This window comes from Megalops cyprinoides, chromosome 4 (assembly GCF_013368585.1).
Source record: "Megalops cyprinoides isolate fMegCyp1 chromosome 4, fMegCyp1.pri, whole genome shotgun sequence".
Classification (NCBI taxonomy): Eukaryota; Metazoa; Chordata; class Actinopteri; order Elopiformes; family Megalopidae; genus Megalops; species Megalops cyprinoides.
The window spans coordinates 13,026,768-13,047,695 of NC_050586.1; the positions used below are offsets into that span (position 1 = coordinate 13,026,768).

Consider the following 20,928-nt stretch of genomic DNA (forward strand, 5'->3'; position numbering starts at 1 on the left):
CACTGGTTAATATTAGTGGACTTTTGCGCTGAGGTGAGCAGCGGGGCATTTGTGCCGGGGCGTGGGTGGATAGCTCATGGCGTCGCGCCATGCGGAGGGAGGAGAGCCAAAGAGATGGAGACTCTCCATCGGCGGCTGGCGGGGCCGTCCCTCACCGATGACCTCACCGAGGCTGCAGGAAACTGGGGGGAGGACTGACCTCTGGCAGAGACCCCCGGACTTCCCCAGAACACAAACGGTGACGGCACTCTTGTGTCAGCAGTCCACGTGGTGGGGGTGCTTTCCCATTACAATCTGTTCTCTGGTGTGGTAGATTGATTCCAGCGGTGAGAAAACGGTACAGTTGGCTTTCAGAGAGAGAAAAACGCCCAGGGCAGAATCCAGGCGCACGCCTGTTATCACTCTTGTCAGCATCGGGTTTCTCTCATCCTGTCCTCCCTCCCCTCACTTTACCAGTTTTGTCTGTTTTTTTTTTTCCCACACAAACAAATGACGCTTCCTTCTGCTCCTATGTAAACAGATGTATCGCTCACTGCTAACAGGCACAGCCCACTTATCCTTCGCACATACAGCTCGTGCTACAGGAGCACTTCCTGCCCGGCGTCAAATTACTCAAGCCACCCCAGCCCGGTCTCCGGGTCACCTCAAGCGAAGCCCCCCTGGATTCATCATGCTGCAGTCCGGCTTTTATTTTCACATGACAGATAGCATGAGTTACACTCTCGGCCGCTCTGCGGTGAGAATTAAAAATGGATATGGAAATCGATCCTTGTCGTTACATCGTGTACCCAAGATGTGTGCATTACTCCCACCCTGCTGCTCATCACCGGTACATCCAGCAGAACAGTGACGGGGGGGCGGGCCACTCATGCTGTGTGTTTTGAGGATGGGAACACTGCACGGTGTCAAGGCAGACGAGTAATATAATGTCTGTACAGTTTTAAGACCCCATGCCTCGCAAAGGTCCCTGATAATTAGATGCTCACGAACAAAATGGCTCTTACTGTAAACATCAATTAGCATTATGCAGACAATGGAGCTTCCAAGTGCATCTCTGCAGTTCTCTGCATATTTTTTCTCCCCGCCTTGAATAGGGAGCCAGAAGGCTCGGCGCAGAGAAGCCTGTCGCGTCCTTTCCCACTGTTTTCTCACTTGACACTTTGCTACTTTATCGTCATTCTTTTCCCTCCGCCGTGGCGAGCGAAGGCTTGCTCCCGCTCCGTTCCCATGGCGACGCGCTCATCAACGGCAGGCATGTGCAAACAGAGCAGCCTGAGCTAACAGTTTAAGCGCAGCCTGGTGGCTCCCAGGAGCCCGGCGCTGGCTGCAGGAGAATAAGGCCACTCCGGCCGGTTTCAGCTCAGACAAAAGGACACACTGGCAGGTCTTTATTTGCTTTGGCACTCCACTCCACACAGCAGGCCTAAAAACATTTCCTAAAAATAAATGGGCTTGGGTAACACGCACCAGACAAAAAGCGAGAGGAGCTTGCCCCCCCCCCCCAACCTCCCCCCTCTGAGACACCTCCAGTCAAGAAGGCTGGCCGTGAAATCCTTCAAACAACAATTCAAACAGAAGTGCCGGCTTCCCACGGTGATATACAGTAAAACCGCGCCGAGAGCCCCGAGGAGGGTGAAAGGGAAAATAAAGGGAAACCAGCAGTGCAAGGTAAATCGGCTTGTCGACTCCCCTTGCACAAAGACAAAAGGTTAGACATATCACAGAAGCTGTAGGGAACCAAAATAGCCTAATCACAGGCACGCCGTGGAAAAAAAGGACAAAGTTGTTCTAAAGTGACTGAACTGGTGCAACAAATGAAAGTGAAAAGCTTTCAGGGCACCGTCTGTTAAAAATAGGCCAAATCCACATTCAGGTTCGTTTTTTCCGTTTTTAAATCCTTGCCGTGCTGTATCGCCAAAAAGGCAGTCGGTTTTACTTTAAGGCTTCCGAGACAACCTCGCGTCCAATAAAAGCGAACAATGTTGGAGGCGGTGCGCTTTTGCCGGATAATTACAGCATAGGGGTGAATCTCAGCAAGAGTGGGCCGAAGACTGAAGCTCGAACAAACAGCAGAAGAAACTCAGTTTACAGCAACTGTCCTCTCTAGAAACTTCCTAGGCAAATGACTTCCCATAAAGAACACCAAAAAATCTAGAGCTGAGCTCACTGCTGTCTTGATTTTGTAAGGTGTACTTTCAAACACATTTGCAGGGCCATTTTTACTGCACAGACAAAAAATGCATTTGTTGCCATTCTTCCTTCCCAAAAGTAACTGACTGCACTCATGGGAAAAGAGACTCTAGCATTTTCGCTTTGCCTGAATTTTTTTGCCATGAGCTCTGTGCATGGCGGACAGTGGAGCAGGGGCAGATTCTGCCTTCTCCTGTTCTCACTCCTTCCCTTTCTAATATCAAGTATGTGAAGACTTTGAAAACTCAGTAAAAATGGGCCAATCCCCACTGAGGTCTGGCGCTTGGCTCTGTATTGAACCTCAGCCTCCTTCTTTAAAAAGAATTCGCCCTCTGTTTCCCAGAATCCTCTTGTCACGAGTGAATGGCAGTTTGTTTGGGAAACCATCCAGACAGTGAGGCTGCAAGTGCGACGGGCAGAGAGGAAAAGACCGGCAAAAAACACAAATGAAAAATAAGAACAAAAAAAAAAAATTCCCCAAAGTCCAAACAGCTGGTTCTCATATCAGAACAGCGTGGTAATCATCAGCGTCTGGCCCTGTCCCTTTCTTCACTTACTCGCGTGTACTGGTGCTCATGTTACAGTCACACAGGGGAACTATAGCAGTGGGCTGTCAGAAATGTTCTTGCAGCCTTAAAAGGGGGGATGGAATGGGAAAAACAACCTCTGTTGTGCCTTCCATACCCTAACAGAACCTATGCTCTTGAAAGGGGAACAGAAGGGGGAGGAGAAAAACATCCTTCGTCATGTCTCTGACACATTGACAGAGCCTTCCGCTCATGTACCTTGGCTCTCCATGTTTATAAACAACCTCCTTTCCAAGTACTGTAACAACTAAAAAAGGGAGCACTTCGTCTCCAGCCTCTGGCATATGGCACAGAGCACAAGCAGACACGTTTCCTCACGTGTATGTAATAATCGGGTGTCACAGCTGACCAAATGGAGATACGCGCCAAGAAGATGTACGTCAGCCACCCCCTCCCCCACCCTCCACACTACCCCCACAGAAAACGTGGGGACTGGTTAAATGCAAACACACCAGTGTATCGCTGTGGCTCCTGTCCCCGATCCAAACCACAAAATTGCCACTTTGACACCACAAGTACATTTGACTGAATGATAGGCCAGCAATCTGTGATAAGTTCCAGAAATGTCAAATAAAGATCCTGGCAAAAATGAGGTCAGCTGGCACACAGGAGAAGAGTTGGCACAGGAGCGCTTCGTTAAGATGATGAAACATTTTTCTGCCCTCCGTTTCTCCTTTATTGCCAAGGAGGAAACCAGTCAGTCGCATAATTTTAATAATGCCTGACAGGAGATGGAAGGTTTGTGTTATATTTCGCGAAGATAGCAATGTTTTCTTATCTGGTCAAAAGCTACACTCCTGATTTCATCTCTTGGAAAAGTGCAAAATGAAACTCCCACAGATGACAGTTAGATTGAGGACGTCAGCAAGGAAGTATGCAGTGCAAAATAAAGCATCTTGCCACGTTAGTAGGAAACCACCGTCACGTATCCACGTTTTCCTCTGCATTAGGGGTACAAAACATTTCAACATAACATTGGGCAGGTACATTGCATTTTGTTACTTCTGATTCAACAGTATATGGTGGAGCAACACAGTGATGCCAAAGATAGTCTGTTGCATGTAAGTAATGAGCACACATTTATTAACACTGTGCTTGTTTCATTATGGAAACAATGCTGTCTGTTTCCAATTACGGATCTATTTACGAAAAGCCTTGAATATTTCTCCCCCCAGACGCTAAAACCAGGACCACCAAAACAGCAGTGGTCGCACTGTTTCTGCAATTTTCTCTGCTCACATTTTACTGGCTACACTGACTAAATACCGCACACACAGCTAAAAGGCGTTTCAGTATAGAGATTTTCCCAGTGCACTAATTGCTCAGTTATTACATAGAAAGGAGCTCTGGGCAGCAGGCACATGACAAGTGGTGAGAACTAGAGCTAGACCCACGCACAGCCTGTTTCACAGTACAGACAGAAAAGCCCTTTGCTGCCCTCTCCATTTGCCTGTCGCTCCATCCTTGAATTGTGTCCATCAACTCTCAATCTGTTTAACTCATCCTCCCCGCGCCTGGGAGATGACACAATCTATGAGTAAAAGGAGTCCGGTGGGAACATTTTTGCCACGGACTCTCGGAAAGCACTGAACCCCTTCCCCCACCGGTATTCCCCTCAACCGCTCACAAGCACGATTTCAAGAAAATAGTTCTTGAGAGAAAGACAGCCTGACCAAGGCTACCCAGGTGAACTGAGTGTATGTACACAATGATTCCGCACAAAACACTGCTATATGATGGCCTTATTTGCACGTATGAGTTTACAGCTGTCTTCCAACACTCCCCTAACACCTCTTCTCACAAGTACTATTTGACGCATTTGAAGTTGCCATTGAACTCAGGGGTGCACTCGAGTCAAATGATCCATGTGCACAAAACACAACTGAAATTGTATTTGACTGCATGCAGCATCTGTGATGAATCAGCTTTCTATGTGATTTATGTCATAGCGTAGAGCACAACCTCTGTGACCTCCACACAGATTCCTGTATGTAAACAGGAATGGAGTGACTAAGAGGGAAAAGTCACTACAATGAGTGACAATCTATTTGTGGTTAACTTAGTGTTTGAGTCACTGCAGTGTGCACCCCAGTCTGAAGGTTCAATACAGGGATTTGCAGTATGAAGCTGTAAATTATGGATATTTTACTGCTCTTGACAATGGGGAAAGAAGAGGGAAAACAGAACCAGTGCAATTCCTCCATTTTATGCAGCAAAAGCAAATGCAGAGCTCAAGGTTTTGTCCACATTCCCAGGAGGACGTGCACCTTTAACTCCTTGTGCAACATGGAGGACTTAAAACTTAAAAGCTGCAATAAAAATGTAAACCACCTTTTCATTCAAAGCAAATGGCAGATTGTTGTCACATATGCTGCAGAGTTTGAGGACTAAGGACTAATCCAAGGTCCCTTTTCGTATTTGAACATCATCCAACAACTACCAAACCAAATTGGCATAACCAATCACAGCGTCTGGATATGATATTGCTCAAGACAATATAGGCTTGGAGGCTAAAACAGCAGTCGACAAAGAAACGAAACAGCGGCCTGCTGGATCTGGCTGCTAACGATCAAAGCTCCTTCATATGGCCATTCCGAAGCGTAATGAGGTGGATCGCGGTATGAGAAGGGGAGGTTTACGAGCGCTTTTATGAAAAGAAGAAAGAGAGGCACGGGGTCATGTGACTCAGGGCCACTGACAGTGTAATAACTCAATCACAGGATCCCTGTGCAGGTTTTACTGGCCCGTTGCCACAGTTACGGGAGCCCGGGCAGAGGAGGGGGCCTAATTGAAAAAGTCTGAAGGAGAGACAGCCGGCCCATTAAAGGGACGAAACGGCCTCCCCTCTGCTCCTGCCCGTACCCCCGCGGTCCCAGTTCAAACCACTATATCCCCTCACCCCGCTCCCCCTGAAAGAGCTGAGCACCATGGGAGGAAGAAAACCAGGGCTGTAAAAGCACAGCCAAAATACAGTAAGGTGAAAAGAAGTCTTACTCTGCAGTCTAAGAAAAGCTAACTCCACATTCCAAGGATACTCTCACTCCGGAACGAAGACCTGGTACAGTGGAGGTGAGGGGCAGACGAGCTATCAACACCATCACGGACAGTGGGGAGAGACTCTGCATCAGAGCTGGGGCACTTAATGAAATCTCCTGCTAATCGAACGCAGTTCCACAGGACCTCATCATCACATTTAGCCACAATGGCCCAAGCGCTGGTTTAAATAAAATGCAAAATGAAAAGCAGTTCCGATATGTAAGTCGGCCAAAGTTGAAATCATCACATAGCCTGACACCGCTTGTGCCGGCCAACAAAAACTGCCACGGCCTGCAGCGAAGGCCCCGCGGCTGAGGCCGACCGACAGCAGCGAATCAAAGCGCACAAGGCTTAAAGGGGGGGAGGCATCTGTTTCACATGCTTTTCTTTAACCCACTAAAATCCCCCACCCCTCAACCACCACCACTGAGTAGGTCTTGGAGGTTTAATCCTGTGTGCCCCAGATAGTACCTCTGGCCGCCTCTCCAACCTAGCATCAGGAACAGGATGTCAGCAGTAGGTTGGCGAGAGGGCTGGGTGATCCAAACTCTGAAAAACTCAGAGTCGGAGAGGAGGGAGACGAGATGGCGTGGAGGCCTGTGTTCCGGCAGCTGTGTTTCCGCTGCGAGGCCACACTTCCACACGGACGACGCGCACCCAGCTGTGAGCTCATTGTGTTTGAAAAGCTCTCTCAGCGCTCCTCCGTTTTCAAATCACACCCAGGATGGGGTACAAACAGCCACTCCATGGAGCCGGAGCGGAACATTGAGTGGAATAATTGCGCAAGGGATCCGGGGCAAATAAGGAATATGGATGCTACCCTCCGGGCGGTAAATGCCAGCCAGCCATTACTTAAACTTACGGAAAAAAGCCATAAAAGAAAGATTACAACATACAGTACATGAGGCATTAAAATTAAGGAGATGGCTATAGGCGAGTCAGCCCGCTGGCAAAACACAACTCAACATAATTGAATCCCTATGATGAGTGGACTTGAACCATAATAAAATAACATACGGGAACATTCCAGATTTATTTGAAAAAGGGGCATCAACAAGGAGGAACCCGCGTGACCCCTGTTTCCATGATGTCAGTGACGCCCTGAAACGGCCAGCTCCCTACCTGGAGAAAGTGTTCCTGGCGTAGTGCATGATGCTGTCAAAGTCGTACACTTCGCCGAGCGAGTCCACCTCCCCTGGCTCCATCTTGAGGAAGTTGTACTCCTGCCCTGTGAGGGAAGAGCCCGGCGGCCATGACTTTGCAGGAAAGGGCTGTCTCTGGGAACGGCAAGGGGCGGTGTCACCGCGTACCGCTCACCCTCTGATATTCAATACCACCTTTCAAAGACTGTAATCAGTTCACCAGAGTGGATAAAGAAGTCCGCTAATTCTAGTTCTTGGCTAAATTTAGTTCTAATTCTGTTGAGCTACAGCTCACTTAAGCAGTCCTCCTTTTTTTCCCTTTAAGGTCTTTCCTTAGGAAGCTTGGTTGAGGGTTTACGTATTTGGAGGGAATCGCAATCGGAACCATTCTTCTTTTCAAAGAGAAAACATTTTTGATTTTCATTTTGTAGTTACCAGGGGATATTCAATACCGATATTCATGGATTGGCAGTTACCTGTGTTGATGTTTTAGAATTCAGGTGTATAAACGCTGACAAAAGAATAATGCTATTTCAGTACCGATGCCAAAAAAGTGTGAAAAAAGTTTTTTAAACCATAACATGAAACTTTCACAGCAGAACATTTATTAAAGGAATCCATTGCTAGGGAAGTTAAGATCAGGTATATCTCCTAACTGTTACGTCTACTATTCTGAAAGCAATAAAAGTGTCCCTCCCAAACAGAAATATACAGAGGCTACATGCAAGAAACCACATTCAACCACAGTTACTAAGCAGTGGCTTTAAGATAAAAACATCTCCACGTTAGAAGTGGATAGTAGAAATTACAACAATAATAATAACTACAAATCATAATCACTGTCATAAGTATAATATTCATCATAACCACAATCATTATAATTATAATAATCTTTTTAATTTTAATTTTTAATTTTAAATTAGGCTTCTTGCACATTGGGCTTTCAGTGCAGCAGGGTCCACTGCACAGGGGTGAAGGGGTTACCTGGCTGAATGTTCTCCCTGATGATGCTCACATGATCGTCTCGGTCAGGCCTCGTGTGCTCGTGCCAGAAGCCGATCACATGGCCCAGCTCGTGCACCACGATGCCAAACTTGTCACAGTTCTTACCGATGGAGATGGCCTGGGGGCCCCCGCCTCTGCGCCCCACATAAGAGCAGCACCTGGGGGGGGAGGGGGGTGTGAGCATGTGAGTGCGGGAGCAGCGGCCGTGGCAGGGCGGTCAACGTTCGGACAAACACCGCCCACGGCACGTCCGGCTGCCAAACAACACGAGATGGAGTTTACATTCACTGTGGCGTGCAAAGGTCAAGCGTGCGTTTCGTAAAGGCTCCGGAGGAGGTGGACAAAGGCAGCCGAGGAGAGCGGGCCATAAAAAAGCAAAGATTTGACACTCATGTGAATCATAAAAAAGGGCCTTTTGGAGGCGGGGTGAGCAGGAGACTGCAGGGTTTTTTTTCACATGAAAGGCCCAGTATGGGAGCGCTGTTAATCAACACGCACCGCAGCCCATCTGGCTCAAACAAGCCGCTCTGTAATTTCCTCTCTGTCCGGCCAGCCACTCCTTGCATTTCGCCTTGAACTGTGCGGAGGGACGGAGCGAGACCTGCCGAAAACGCGCCCGTCAGAGGAATTCCCACCGCTAGCCTCTGCTGCCTGCTCGGATAATGGCACCCCAGTCATGGGTCCCCCCGCTGGAGGCTGACAGTAAGAAGGCTGAGATGAAGCCATTCATCAGCAGATGGCCGTAAGAAAGGGCATATTGGTTTCATGTCATTGTCCTACTTCTATGACTACATTTGCATGTGTATTCAGAAAGAGACGGCGGCAAAAGCTGTCTCTTTAAAACTTTCAGAACAGTTTACCATCAAAAATATTGGAAAGATGCCACTGCAGCAATCAAGTCAGGCAGTTTTTGACTTTGGCCATTTTATGCTCTTTCTAAAATCTCACCAGATGTTAAAACAAGGGAGTGAAAAAGACAGGAAGGATTACCCCCGAATAGGCCTCCCCAGGGGGTCATTCTGCACTCATTCCCCTTAACACAGAGCTGGATCCAAAACATGTGATACAGGCACTGAACCAAGACAAGGCGTAAGCAGTAGGGAGGCATTCTAAGCTGTGTTTTGTGGTTTCAGGTCTGGCAGGGGGCTGCAATTACCGCAACTCACGCAGACAGTTTCGGGGAAAGAGGATGAGCAAGGACTATAGGTGGGGATCAGGAAAGGCAAGGAAAAGTACTTAAGCGTTACATGTTTGGGACCTCTGAAAGGGTGCCTTTTTGTGTCTTCCTGAGCAGAGGATTGCCAACTGTGCTTCCTTCCTCACGGAGAGGGGGGGGTGCACCCCCCCCACACCCAGACTCACCCGCATGGCCGATAGGTGAAGACTATGTAGCTCTCCTCCTGTGTTCTCTCAATGAACGTCACGCAGGTGTGCTTCTCCCAGTGACGCATGGCCTGCCGGAATATCGCCCGCTGGCTGCCTGGAGGGGAGGGGGGGGCAGGATTGAGGTGAGGTGTACTGGGCCTTGCAGGCCAACTACAGTGCTTGTTAGGTCGCTCCCACCCAAAACGCTGCCTAGTCGTCAGTGACCTCACCAGCTGATTTAACAAACTGGAATACAATTACTTGCACAATTCCAGGGCCTTTTGCTGGCAAGGGACATTCTGCTATCTTTTAATGGAAACTGTAATGGAAAGCATGGTTCGCTAATGGGATCACACATAACAAAGGCGGCACATTAAAACACAGCCCTGCAATGATGTATGGTGTCAGCAATTTCCAGGCTCCAGAATAATCCCCACTCCTACTCCAGGAAACGTGTTCCAATTAATGTGGATCAGGACCTAGATTATTTAAGGAATCAGTTTAGACAAGCAGTGTGATTAAGGTCAACCGCACACACACCCTTGAACGCACTACAGTACCGAGCAGCTGCATGCCTATGCACGAGTCATGTGAAATAAATCAAAAATGGCCACTGCTGACCTCATTCCACCTGATCTGAGTGAGCATTCCCACAGATTTTTGCCTTTGAAACTCATTGTTACAACACATGTTCCAGACCAGAGTGACCATAGGTTTTTCAGGTATGACCCAGGCAGTCCAAGCTGACCTGTGCGCGACCCCAGAATCCCAGAATCAACTTTAAGACAGCTCTTTATCCCAGACTACAACAGAAAGGTGAATTGTACATTTTTTCATTGCTTTTATTACCACTTCACTTGTGGTTAATGCTGGCAAGTATCTGCATTAGTTACATAATTGCCCTGACCCTGTCTTTCTGTCTGCGCTGTGCCTTGAAAATAATGGGCACCTTAACTTCTGACCAGGCGGCCTCTCAGGTCCAAATATTTATCATACAGACCCATATAGTCTCAGGAAGACAACAATGTCCTTGGGTAAGTCGAAATATGCTTTAATGTCACATAATAATGATTTAGAACAAATGTGGGTGCACACGCAAGTATAGAGCAACAAAACACAGTTCCACACAAGGAACACCAGGTGCTAAGTAACTTCAGCCAAAATGAAGTTCCACAGTTAAGCTAAGCAATTAAATCGTATACAAATCTTAATGCTTTGAAATATGCAGAGCAAATTGTCCAGCTAGTTCGCTGACCAGTGCGGCCAAAGCAATTGTGGTTTTGTACTGAAACAGAACTGAGCAAAGCTTTGTTGGGATCTCAGGGCTGCTTTTGCTAGGTCATAACACTGCCTTTTCCCATTTTACCATCATATATGACGTGTCTTACACTTCAGATAAGGAAAAACAGACTTACCACTGAAGTTGCCACTGATAACGTATGGAATGACACCCTCCGGCCACACCCTCTCAGGCCTGGAGGTGGCCGCCCTTTTCCTCCGGCGCACACCCTGACGGTTTGGCAATGTTCTGCTCTGACTGGTTTCATTGGCTGAAGAGCCTGTCACTGACAAAACAACAGAGAGTCAGGTTTTAAATATAGATCATGAAATACTATAGTTTAACTTAGAAATGAGAAAGAGCAGAAAGCCTTTCTTAAACTGACATCTTAAGTGTTGCAGTCCACCAATAACAGGCTGAATTTATTCAATCAGAAGCTGACCAGACTTCTAAATTCAGAGTGTTGCTGTATGTACTGTATAAAGTCAACTGTTTAAAATATGCAAAATATCAAGCAATCATTGCTCTAATGAAACATAATGTACTGTCCACTTTCTCAGCCGTGTGTCGATTGTTATCACAGCACACTCACTGACCCTGGATTCAAATTAACCATAATAACTGTGAAATATGTTGCATAATTATCTATGAATGCTGTCTTTTATAAAAACAAGTGCACGAGTGAAAAACACAGCAGCTTGTTCTCTAACAGTTGCTACCACCTACACACTCTTGGAGAGAAGCCATCGCCAGGTGCCGGGTATTTCAGGCATTACTTAGATTTCACTGGCGCAAACAGACGTGGGATCATTACAGAACGTCCTTGCATAATTTGAATGAGACACTACTGCAGAGACACGTTTCATACACTTGCTTTTTTTCCACCCTTCATGTTTTTTTTTTTTTTTTTTTAATTCTGGACCAGTTCAGGTGAAGTAGCTCTCTGAAGGGGGTCAGCGTCCCATCCTGGGATGTAAGTCATGGTTAGCCACCCTAGCAAGGTCATCGTTAGCCACCTGAGTGAGGTAAGGCAAAAGCAGACTCTCATCTCCCGCCGTGACTGCACCACATCCACACAGGAGCAGGCCTAGGTCCACCTGTTCCCTTTGTAGGGCCCCTCCCTCACCTGGGCTCGTGTGATTAACGGTCTGGATGGTCTGCCGGGCCACGTGCACTATACGATCCACCTTGAACATGCGCAGGTCCTCCTCATCCAGGGCGATGTCTCCCAGAAAGGCAGCTGAGATGGACAGATGGACACACAGAGAGACAGACACATCAGGCATTCTGCGGGGACTGCTGCTCTTGCAGCCAACATGGTGTGCAGCGGGAGGAGGGCAAGAGAGACTATAATTTCTCACTTCCCCTGTGCCCTTAAGGACTTCCTCCTCTTTAATCACACAAACCCTCTAAACAACTACGGTTCCTTCACGGCAGTGGGGACCCAGAGGCTAGAGCATTTTCAAACAAGCTTTATTACACCAAATAGTGTTGTAGCGTTTCCAAATTCTGGGCCTGAGGACCCACTGTGTATGCTGGTTTTCACTTCAGTCAACACTTTAATTACAGCAAATACAAATCAGTAATGGTTTTTGCTAAGAGGAACCAATTACAAATAGCAAACATAAATTACATAAACTAGACCACTAGGACAATCACATTCAAATGCCATTTGCAAATATTTATGTCGTCCTCATAGCAGATAACTGTATACATTCCCAAAAATTATGGGCCAGTTTAAGAAGTTTATCTGAACAAAAGTTATCATACAGATCTTCTCCCTGTTATAGGCTGTTATATTCTGCAAGGAATGCACAGGGAACTTGTATTCCATGCCCGCCACATCATGACCACATACATAATGTGTACTCAGTGCTGATCAGTGTTCAATGAACTAGTTTTTTTCAAGCACATTACAGCACACACTGTCAGCCCAAACCACTGTTCTGGAGCTGCTGTTTTTCTTTTGTGGACGTCCTTCTGTTTGCGGACGTCCTTCAGTTGGGGACAAGTACAAACAAGGATGTGGGGGGTGGAGGCAGAAGAGAGCGAGCAGATGACCTGGGGAGGACTGGGGAAATGTGGCTGGGTCAGGGGGGAGGGTGCCGGTGACAACAGGGAACTCAGCGTCTCCCCCAAAGAGACGGACAGACAGTATCTGGATTATGCAGTGATTGGGTCCTTCTGCAGTCCCCTGAGGTGGCTCTCAGGGACATTCCGCCCGAATGCCAAACCTCTGGCCGCGCCTTCCCCGTTTGATCTGGACCGCCCGCTGCCTTCGAGCCCTGCGGCTCAGCTCACAGCATCCCGCTTGCCCCACGCTCTGTTTGGCCAACCAGTTCGGCTCCTCGCAAGAGGAAAACGCGCACAACTGAACGTGCCTACAAAACGGATATATGAGAAGAAGGAATGTGGTCCGTAGCACAGTGTTCTCCAGGGTTCGTGCATAATGGGCCAAACTGCATATGCAGAGGAGCAGGAGTGAAAAACAATCACGAATTTGATTTTCCAACCAAGGTAGGGAGAATACAACAAGTCATTAGTTTGAGCCCAGTTCAATACAACACATAAGAATGGGCACGTAAACATACAGTACGTGAATATTAACATTTTTTTAGCTAATTTTTTTTCCTGGGTGTCCAAATGATTCTCAATTCAGTTGCACATTTAAAAAAGAAAACAATAAACATTCCCATGGAATTTATACAAAATTTCACAGGCATTTTACACACAGGATATACAGTTTTTACACGAGGCCTAAGTGAAGAAAAAAACAAACAAACAGACATACTTTATGAGAACCCCTGGCTTTATGAGATTCCTTGATAAACGCTGTGTTCCTGCAGCGGTCGGAGCGGGAGCCCTCTCAGCAGAGACAGCCTGCTCTGTTTTACAAGCTTTTAACACCAGCACGTTTGCACGATTTACTGCCTGTCTTTTGCGGGTGGTGTTGGGTCTGGGGGGGGGGGGGGTGTGACTGAGGAGGAGATGAGGCAGGAGTTGGGGTGGGGGTGTGGGGGGGAGGGGGTCACATAGCCCCCTCTGCCCGCTGCACCAGCCAGCCCAGGCTGTTGCAGAGACCTGCAGTTTCTTTGAGAAAACGGTTCACTCTTGCCAGAGCTAGAGGAGCGAGGAGAGGGAAGATACACAGCAGCACATATTTCCATGTGTAGCTCATCGTTACCGCTATTGTCTCGGAGCCTGGGTGAATGTCTGAGAACCCTGCCGTGGGCAAAATGTGTGAGTATGTGTGTGTGTTGGGGGGTGAACAGTCACAGACTCCACAGCTAATAGGTCTTGCTGATGTCTGAGTAAACATGACCCACCTTCGGCACACAGGCCGAGTGTGACGTCACAACCACGTCCCTCCTTTAATCAAATATCCCACAAGCACAGCTCAAATGCTTCAGCTTCATCTTACGAGGGGAAAAAAAAACTCTCCTGGAATCAAAAATTCCACAGATTCAACAGAGACACAGAACCAGAGATGAAGAATGCTTCAGTTTGCCACCAGAGAGTAAGAAAAGGAGTGCTGGGCTTTCTTAGTTCACATTTATGACGAGACAATGAGGAAAGCATTCAAGACAATGCTATATAATGCTGCGCTAGGAAACACTAAACCTACAGACAGAATTCAGATTATGTGAAGTAAAAGCAAAACAAAGGGAGGAACCAGAAAAGAAAAAAAAGCCAAAAAAAAAAACCTTGGATTGGCATCTGTTTCACCTTCTCCAGGACTATTGAAACAATATGTAGCTAGGAGGCAGCCACAGTATCCTGCCTGGGAGGACAACCAGCTCTAAGGGTCGAAGAGGGCATGTTGTCAAACTGCTGGGTTAGACGGGATTAGGAACTAATGACAGCAGCAACAAAGGTGTAAATCTCTGCTTGCAAGATCAGGCAAGTTCAGAAGACAGGTTTAGAATACCAGAGAGGTCAATGGGCTCCTCTAATTTGCACTCCCACAAAAGGCAAATCACTGTTACCACATTCTTGCAACACACAACAGGGGTTATTTAGGATTGGCACTAATAGAGAAACCAACTACACAGCCAAAGACCCTTTTACAAGCTTATATCACATCAGTGCAAGATACTAGACAGACATTTATATAAGCAGAGGATGTGAGAGCTCATATTTCTTTTTTTAACTTCTTGTTCTTTTTTAGGCCCAAGAACTCACTGTATTAAATGATGTACCAACAACAAAAAGCACTTGGACAAAACTTTAATTTAGAAATAGAACTTGGTTCATATTGAGGCCATCATGTGCTGATAAAAGTGGAGCCGTGAAAAAAAATATGTGCTGCTGCACCTAATTCGTTTTTTTATCGCCAGTTTCCTACCCTAATTAACACTGATATTTTCACTCCCGTAGATTGGATATATATCATGTGCAGACTAGGCTCCTTTTTTTTTCTCACTTCCTTTCAAATTCACCCTCTGCCCACCTAAGAAAAAAAAAAAAAAAACGACAAGCAAAGTCAAAAGTGCAGTGATCTTCTTCTACTCCGTCTATGTCACACAGATCCGGGCCATCTCACACCCAACATTCAACTACAGCCAGCTTCAGCTCCGCACATGACAAAGCAGAGCCCCGCTGGCGCTTGCCGCCCTCTCCACACACTGGCCCCCCGCTGCCCCACACAGCACACTCTGTGTGGGCCCTCTGGAACACCGTCTTTTCTCCCCTGGCTGAGACGCAATCATCCAAAACGGCTCCGGGGACAAGCCTTTAATCCGCCGTATAATTGTTCCTCCGCGACAGCCAAGACAGAATTGGGCAAATGCATAAACAAGTGGCATTAGGACTCATTTTCATTGGGGTTTTAAATTCGTCGTGGCGACGCGGCAGGTTCATCCGAAAGTCTCGCTCAGAGGAATCTCCTATTAATCCCCTTGTCTCCTGGCTCTGATTATTCAGAGGCAGAATCTTCTGATTCCACACAGAATAATATAATATCTTACATAATACATTATTTGTTAAACACACAGCCACTGTGTATATAGGAGACTAAAAATAAAAATAGACTTAATTGACAATGAAATTAAATAATGAATTCTGAAATAGCCTTTCAGATGAGGGGATGGGGAGACAGACAGATGGGAGTTTAGCATCATTGAGCCTGCCAACATTGTTACATAAATTTCAACAGCTGTGGCGGGCATCTGAGGCATCGGAATCTGCCGAAATTTCAAAGGAGACATTCTGGACCTCAATGTTCCATTGTGAAGGACCCTTCAAAGTTAGATTAACAGTCAGTACCATCTCTGGAATTTCTCATGAGTTATAAGCTCTGCTATAGGTCCTCACTGTGCTCACGAGCATCTACATGGATGTGACAAACCTGAGCTCCCCCTCTATAAGTTCTCTGGTCTGGAGAGAAAACCATTCATCTAAGCCAACCAAGGAAACGAGAGCACTTCCACCAGCCTCTCGAGACCAACTGGAAGCAAGAGAGAGGTCTTTGAATGGTTTGACTAATTGCGCTTGTTAGAGGACCTAATCGCTCCCAGAGCTGGAGGAAGTCTGTTTGAATAATGTTCATCATCATAATCCCCCATCCCATCCACTCACTCCTCCCCCAGTCCTCCCGGCCTCATCAATCAGCTTGTCTGGTGAGATTACAAACTAGGTCTCTATCAAATAACGCCCCACTGAGCAATGATGGGACTCACATGGTGGCGGCAGCTTTGGGTCAGCTACACCGTCAAAGCTAATCATGACCTAGCGCCCAACCCCCATGTTCTTTAAAGAAGCAGCATCCACAACACAAGGGCTTTCAGTGCCTTTTGGTCACCAAACACCCAAATGCCAGCCATCTGGACATGTCAGAGAAATGCGGACCAGACATCTCTACAATCATGTTGAAACTGGGCTCCCGGGTTGAGAACTCACAGAGACCAGCCAAAGGGCACAATCCCTCTGCCTGTATGCTTTCCATGAATGACAAAGACAGGGCTGCGCCTTCCGCCACTGGGGAGTGCTTACATAAGCACATTTATATTCAAGGTGACAGTGTGTTGGCCAAGGAGGATTGCCATGGGGTGACTGTTCAGGTATCATTTTTCTTATTCACGTTATTGTACCGCACTGAGCAGAGCAGCGGCCCGGGGAGCACAATACGGTTATTGTGCCATGCATAGTTGGGGGGGGGGAGGGGCGGGGGGGAATCAGGATCCTAGGGTAACCTGCATAGGGAGCTGATTTTACATGTTCTGTCAAGGTTCAAATTAGGTGGAGGTGGCGGTGAGGTTATGAGATGCAGGAGCCCTGTAAATAATGAACTGCCACCACAGGTAAAAAAAAAAAAAAGAAAAAAAAGTCAGCCGCAATTCTCTAGTAAATGCTTACCTTCACAGATTCAAGCACTGCAATTTGGCCAAAGGCAAAAAAAAAATACTTGGCTGCTTATTTTGAAAGGTATCTAACATGTAATCAGGGGAGTCATTCTGGAGCAGCCTGAGGCAAAAGCCAAAAACTGGGTGACGAGGAAAGAAGGGGGAGGATTATTTTCTAATGACAAATGTGAGTGCATGCACCTCAGGTTCGTGTGCCTACTGCGGCAGAGAGAGAGAGGGAGAAAGAGGGCGCAGAGGCCCCGGTGGACACCCGCGGTTAACGACTCCGCAATGACAATAAATTCAGCCGCGAGGGCGCACAGCCAGGAGCTCTCTCATTTCACCTTTGCAGTCCTCCCCCAACCCGGTGTGCCTTACCCTGAGCTGGGGGGGGGGGGCTCAGAGAATGGTCTTGCCTAAAGCCGAGTGTCTGTCTCTGACTACGAGGAGTGAGACCAAAGCAAGACAGCAACAAATACTCATGTACAGCCTGACTGTGGGAATCAGGAGAAATCTGCGCACATTTACCATGATTACTTCTCAAAAAACCAAATAAATACTCTTTTGTCTCAGCAAGATCAAAAACACTTGCCGACTGAGCTATTTGTGTAGGCAAAGGATTCACAACAGCAATAGATACAGTTAATGCAATTAGCAATTACAATGGGCATTAAAAGGCTAGGGTTGAAAAATAAACCACTGACCGTTAAAAAAATCTCATGACACGTATAAACTCACAGACAAATTGTGCATAGCAGGAGAGTTAAACATTGAAACACAAACAACCTCCAGATGAATAGCAATGCTAATCCACTGAATTATTCAGAGACAGTTAAACTGAATTACAAATGAGATTAAGTTGGAGAATGAGGCCCAGCTTCTTTTGGCAGTTAACATTCTCATAATCATTGGGTAATTGGGCGTGAGTTGAGTCGTTTAAACAAGCTCTCCCAGAGCCTTTGTGGTCGCTGTTAGCACTTACAACAAACATATTGTTCCAAGTAATGCATCAAATCGGTCCGGCCTTTACAAACAGGTCAATTCTTTAGCATTCAAATTACCTGTAACTTGCCAGAGAGACCCTTTTACTTGAATAAAAAGGTACACGGATGGGCACGACTCCACAATTTAAGGATCAAAAGGTTCAGCTTTGACAGTGTGCTTTCTGCTACATTTACTTGCTCAGGATGATAGTTGCCAAGTGGCTTAAGATATCTAATGTGGTTTTATGAGTAGATAAAAACCCCTGCAAAGTGCTTGGTTGGACACACCTAAGGGCCATTGACTTAATGCGCACTTGGTACATTTAAACTGCGGTCCATTTCCCTGAGGTCAATTCTCAAGTACAGATTAATTTATTTGGGAAACTTCACATTAGATTCAATTGTACATGTTTAATTATACTTGTTAAATAACAGTTAAATTACAGATTATGTTTGAGGGAACAGTCCTTTGATGCCCTTAAAACGACTTAATTGGTAAATTCATTGGACCGACAATAAAAAAAATATTTCCAGAAATGCTACCAAAAAAGTTACAAATGAGAAATTAGTGTTTTAAGTGGATTAACACTTAGGTTTCCTTGAAATTCAGCAAAATCACTGGATTTCACTCTCTCTGTCTCTCTCTGTTCTCCGTTTCTCTGTTTCAATGAGTCAGGGCTAGAGCACACAAGTCTTCAGATCTTTTCTTGACAGCCACATTGCTTAGTGCTCAATTACGGCGAGCTCTTGAGGCATCAGCACCGCTCCTTCTGCACACATGCTTGGGACGTTCCAAGGCTTTGTTATTTTTTGGCACTTGTCCCGTCACTCACCGGGCACAAGGGGTCCATGTGTGCTGACAGCTCCTGTGAGCGCGACGACAGGCCGACACCAGCCCTGTGAATTAAAAGGACCGGCCAGCGGGCGGGCGAACGTGCCTGTGACATAATGCAGCCTGTCAGGAGCCTCCGTGAAGGTGACATTCGATCCCCTCCCTCTGCGCCGCTCGCTTCTGCCGAGAGCCTCGGAGTCGCCGCAGGGAGCACAATGCAGATGCCTACCAGCCGGCCCGGGCCGGGGGAAAGTTGCAGCTCTCCGCGCCTGCTTGTGCAAGCCACCTCAAAACAAGGCCACAAGCTGGAAGCAATAAGCAGCGTCTGCCCCGCGGCCTCAGCAGCTGGGAACACCTGAAATGGATCAGAGAGCCGCCCAAAGGGATTCCTGGAATGTCGAGGGGATGAAAAGGATGTCATCCCCAACATTCCAAATCCCCCTCCCCTCCTTGTCACAGTGCCAAGGAAATTAAAAAAAAGTTCAGGGCACACCAAAAGGTCTGGAAAAAAAAAAGAAACTCTTCGCTCCCTGGGCTCATTCCCCTGGGCTGTAAACAACCTCAGATAAAAAAGCAAGTCCCCTCTGAATGGCCACCTCTCTCTAGCTGGCAGGTGGCACAGCCGGCATGCTTTGACCTGCATCCAGCAGCTCTCCTCTGGCATGGCGTGAATGACCTACAGTCTGTGTAGTGCAGGCTGCAGTGCCTGGTTGAGGGTGCAGGAAAGGGCTGTCACCTTTGCGTGAGCAGTAGAGGGCTGCACGGTTGGAGGAGGGGGTGGGACTGAAGCCACCACTAGCAAAGGCCTGCCTACAACAGGAAACATACTCCATTCGGTCCCCTAGTAGAGCGAGGTCTACTGCGGTCGTGTGTGCATCAAAACATCAGATGGATGAGGACGTGACAGAGCGAGTCCTTCTAATAAAGCACAACCCAACTGCCTCCAGGGGACTATATATCTTCTCAGAGTGAAGAAGGTGGAGAAGCACTTTCCTTTGACTTTGTGGAGCTTGTTTATCAGAGTCATATATCCAGGAGGGTCCACAAACAGGGAGAAAACATTTGTTGAGCTCTTGCTTTACAAGTGGTTATATTTGGTGATACTTGTCTCTTGTTTGTCTTTCCACAGAGGCCCCTTGAGCAAGAATAAGCATCTGCAGTCCTTACATGTGTGCACTGGTTTTCACCCTAACTCTGCAGTAGTTACACTGAAATCATTGTTGACTAGCACGTATTCCAGGGACAAACTGGTTGCCACCAGAAAGGCAACTCCTGGGAAAAACTCAATACTCAAAATGTTGCACACTAACAGGTCATGGTGTCCATTTATACAACCTATGGACTTTTACATGCTATCGGCACCTCTGTCAAACATTTTGTGACATTTTGCCTCGGGTTCACCCCTGCAGTGCTCCAATGGTGGAGAACCTGATGTCTAATCCTGAGGACAAACTGGGGAGTATGAAACAAAGTCTGGGGAGTGTGAAAACAGGATGGACACACGGGGGGGGGGGGGATGTCTAATGCTTTTCGCAAACACTTTCACATTTGCAAGATTAACTCAGCTGCCACACATGAGCTGCATGAGAATCCCGAACACAGACCTCCAACACATGCCCAAATCAAGCCTCACATTAAATCTAGAGTCTGCTAGGAAGAACACACATCATTTAATCATGATAGGAAAATAAACCAAAGCACCTCACAAATTGCTAACAGTGATTTAAGATTCCACTACAGAGCTGGATGCCCATACTCCTGTCCTTTGCAGAACCAAGTATGTGAGGTGTATACAGCACAAACATGAGATTCACTGATATCTCCAAAGAAGTGATATATGAGACTGCACACAGTACGCAGCACACCATTTCCTGCAGGTGGGGGATAATACATGGCTTATTACATTATGGCTGTAGATAATGAAGATTAGTCTCACTGTCCTGGTTCTTTTTTTGGGCATCTCTACAAGGCTGCAGTGACACCACTCAAGCGCTGAACAGATCTGTCTGAGGAATAGGAGAGGTGCTCCAGTGTAAAGCAGCTGAGCATCAGAGTGACAGTAATACCACAGGATATGATTAACCTTTGGGCCCAGTTTAATGGGACGCTCTGTAACATTTACTGTACCCACTGGAAACTGGAAACAGTGGCCAGGGGCCAACTGTGTG

The 20,928-nt window shown here is 47.0% G+C and overlaps 1 protein-coding gene across 1 annotated transcript in view; it reads right to left on the minus strand.

The window, feature by feature from the left end:
• Nucleotides 1-20,928, minus strand: part of bmp1a (bone morphogenetic protein 1a) — a 38,471-nt gene that overhangs the window by 12,541 nt on the left and 5,002 nt on the right. The window contains exons 2-6 of the mRNA XM_036526719.1: nt 11,731-11,844; nt 10,741-10,890; nt 9,323-9,440; nt 7,940-8,118; nt 6,936-7,041 (exon numbers count right to left, since the gene is read on the minus strand). Of these exons, the coding sequence (XP_036382612.1) occupies nt 6,936-7,041; nt 7,940-8,118; nt 9,323-9,440; nt 10,741-10,890; nt 11,731-11,844 (667 nt within the window). The remainder of the gene's footprint in view (nt 1-6,935; nt 7,042-7,939; nt 8,119-9,322; nt 9,441-10,740; nt 10,891-11,730; nt 11,845-20,928) is intronic.